The 2,354-nt window shown below is 35.2% G+C and overlaps 1 protein-coding gene across 1 annotated transcript; it reads left to right on the forward strand.

Moving 5' to 3' along the window:
- Positions 1-868: 868 nt before the first annotated feature.
- On the forward strand, positions 869-1,786 carry LOC110121895 (olfactory receptor 5M10-like; the record flags this gene model as incomplete). The annotated part of the gene is made up of 1 exon (XM_020869191.2): positions 869-1,786. A coding segment is annotated over exon 1 (918 nt), but the record flags the coding sequence as incomplete, so codon positions are not given.
- Between the last annotated feature and the right edge of the window lie 568 nt (positions 1,787-2,354).

Genomic DNA, 2,354 nt, shown 5'->3' on the forward strand with positions numbered 1-2,354 from the left:
AGCTTCAGCATCAGTCCTTCTAATGAATATTCAGGACTGATTTCCTTTAGGATTGACTGGTTTGATCTCCTTGCAGTCCAAGGGACTCTCAAGAGTCTTCTCCAACACCACAGTTCAAAAGCATTAATTCTTTGGCACTCAGCTTTCTTCATAGCACAGTTCTCACTTTATAGTCCAATGTTGCTTGGAGGGATCTGGAACAATAGGCTGTAAGAACTGATGGGGCTCTTGAAATAGAGTTTACTTCATTTGTTTATTTGAAAGATGTTGATGATGCCTTGTTGCTTTTCATACCTGATTTTCATATCTTTGGCTTTTTGTTCCCACAAAGTTTGAAAAAAAAAATCAAAGTATAGTCCCCTTAAAATATATAAATGTATGTATATATATAATATGCAATATTATTAGATCATAGCATTTATTAATATATATTGTCAATAATCAACATAGAATAATTAATATTATAATTAATATATAAAATTTAATATATAATCATATATAAATTGTAATAATCGATATATAATATTAAATATTATAACATATATAATTAATATATTAATAAATAATTGATATAAAATTGTGGTATGTAATATATAATATTATATACTAATATTTGATTAATGATATATGTATATATACAAACAAGGGAGAGCTTGAGATATAGTGGGAAAAGCCAGAATAGTACTGAGATATAGGATTAAATATTTGTGCAGAAATCCTGATGAATTTGTTGAAAAACCAAATAGAAATTTCTCCATAGATGAATTGATCAATGAGTAAATGTTAAAGGTATGGAATGAATGCAGAGCCTGTATCACACAGAATTCTTCACTTTCTTTGTCACTTTCAGTTCTCAAGGAATAAGAATATGTTTTCCCCAAATCACACAATGGTGACTGAATTCATTCTCCTGGGACTCACAGATGACCCGGCACTACAGAAAGCCCTGTTTGGGGTGTTCCTTGTAATCTACCTAATCACACTGGTGGGAAATCTGAGCATGGTCGTGCTCATCAGGGCCAATCCCCACCTCCAGACTCCCATGTATTTCTTTCTCAGCCACCTCTCCTTTGTAGACCTTTGCTATTCCTCCAATATTACTCCAAATATGCTGCACAACCTCCTCTCAGACCAGAAGACCATCTCCTATGCTGGATGCTTCACACAGTGTCTTCTCTTCATTGCCCTGGTGATCACTGAATTTTATCTCCTTGCTTCAATGGCCTTGGACCGCTATGTAGCCATTTGCAGCCCTCTACATTACAGCACCAGGATGTCCAAGGACGTGTGCATCTTTCTAGTCACAGTCCCTTATACTTGTGGATTCCTCAATGGCCTCTCTCAGGCCCTGCTGACCTTTCATTTGTCCTTCTGTGACTCCCTTGAGATCAACCATTTCTACTGTGCTGATCCTCCTCTGATAATGTTGGCCTGCTCTGACACCTATGTCAAAAAGATGGCGATGTTTGTGGTTGCTGGTTTCACTCTCTCAAGCTCTCTCTTCATCATTCTTCTGTCCTACATTTTCATCATTGCATCCGTCTTGAGGATGCATTCTGCAAAAGGCAGGTACAAAGCCTTTTCTACTTGTGGTTCCCACCTGACAACAGTCACTCTGTTTTATGGAACCCTCTTCTGCATGTACTTAAGGCCTCCATCTAAGAACTCTGTAGAGGAGTCCAAAATAATTGCAGTCTTTTATACATTTTTGAGCCCAATGTTGAACCCATTGATCTACAGTGTAAGGAACAAGCATGTGATCCATGCCATGAGGCATATGATTAAGGTAACTTTTTTTTCATAGAATTACAGTTTAGGTGCTTATTCATATTTAAGGTGTCTGTAATAACACAGAGGTTCCTTCAAAGGAAAAGCCTATTAGTCTATCATCATGATTAGTTTATCTTCATGAGTTCTCACTGATATTGCATAATTTCTCCTCAAAATTTATACTTTATAGACAAATGTTTTCAATAAGCTCATTTAATATTTTACTAAATTTATTCACTTGGGGATAAGTAATATATTAATATTAATTCACTCTGATGTGAACATTGCCAATCCATCTTCTTTGAATTAAATGGTCTACAGAGCCATAGTGAGGCTCAAAATAGGATGATTGCTTTTTAGCTTCTTTTAAAATTTTATAAAAAATTTTCTTCTTCAGTGTGTGATATAGAGCAATCACTCCAGTGCCTGACTAGTCACTGGAATCACTTCAGGGAAATTTGAAGTACACGGATCACCCATAGCTTTAAAATTTTTATAAATTTCCCCCCAACAAATATTATAGATATCCTGAGAAACTTTTTACCCAATTATAAATATTGGTTGTGGTTTGAAATTTTGAAAAT

This window comes from Odocoileus virginianus, unplaced genomic scaffold, assembly GCF_023699985.2.
Source record: "Odocoileus virginianus isolate 20LAN1187 ecotype Illinois unplaced genomic scaffold, Ovbor_1.2 Unplaced_Contig_132, whole genome shotgun sequence".
NCBI lineage: Eukaryota > Metazoa > Chordata > Mammalia > Artiodactyla > Cervidae > Odocoileus > Odocoileus virginianus.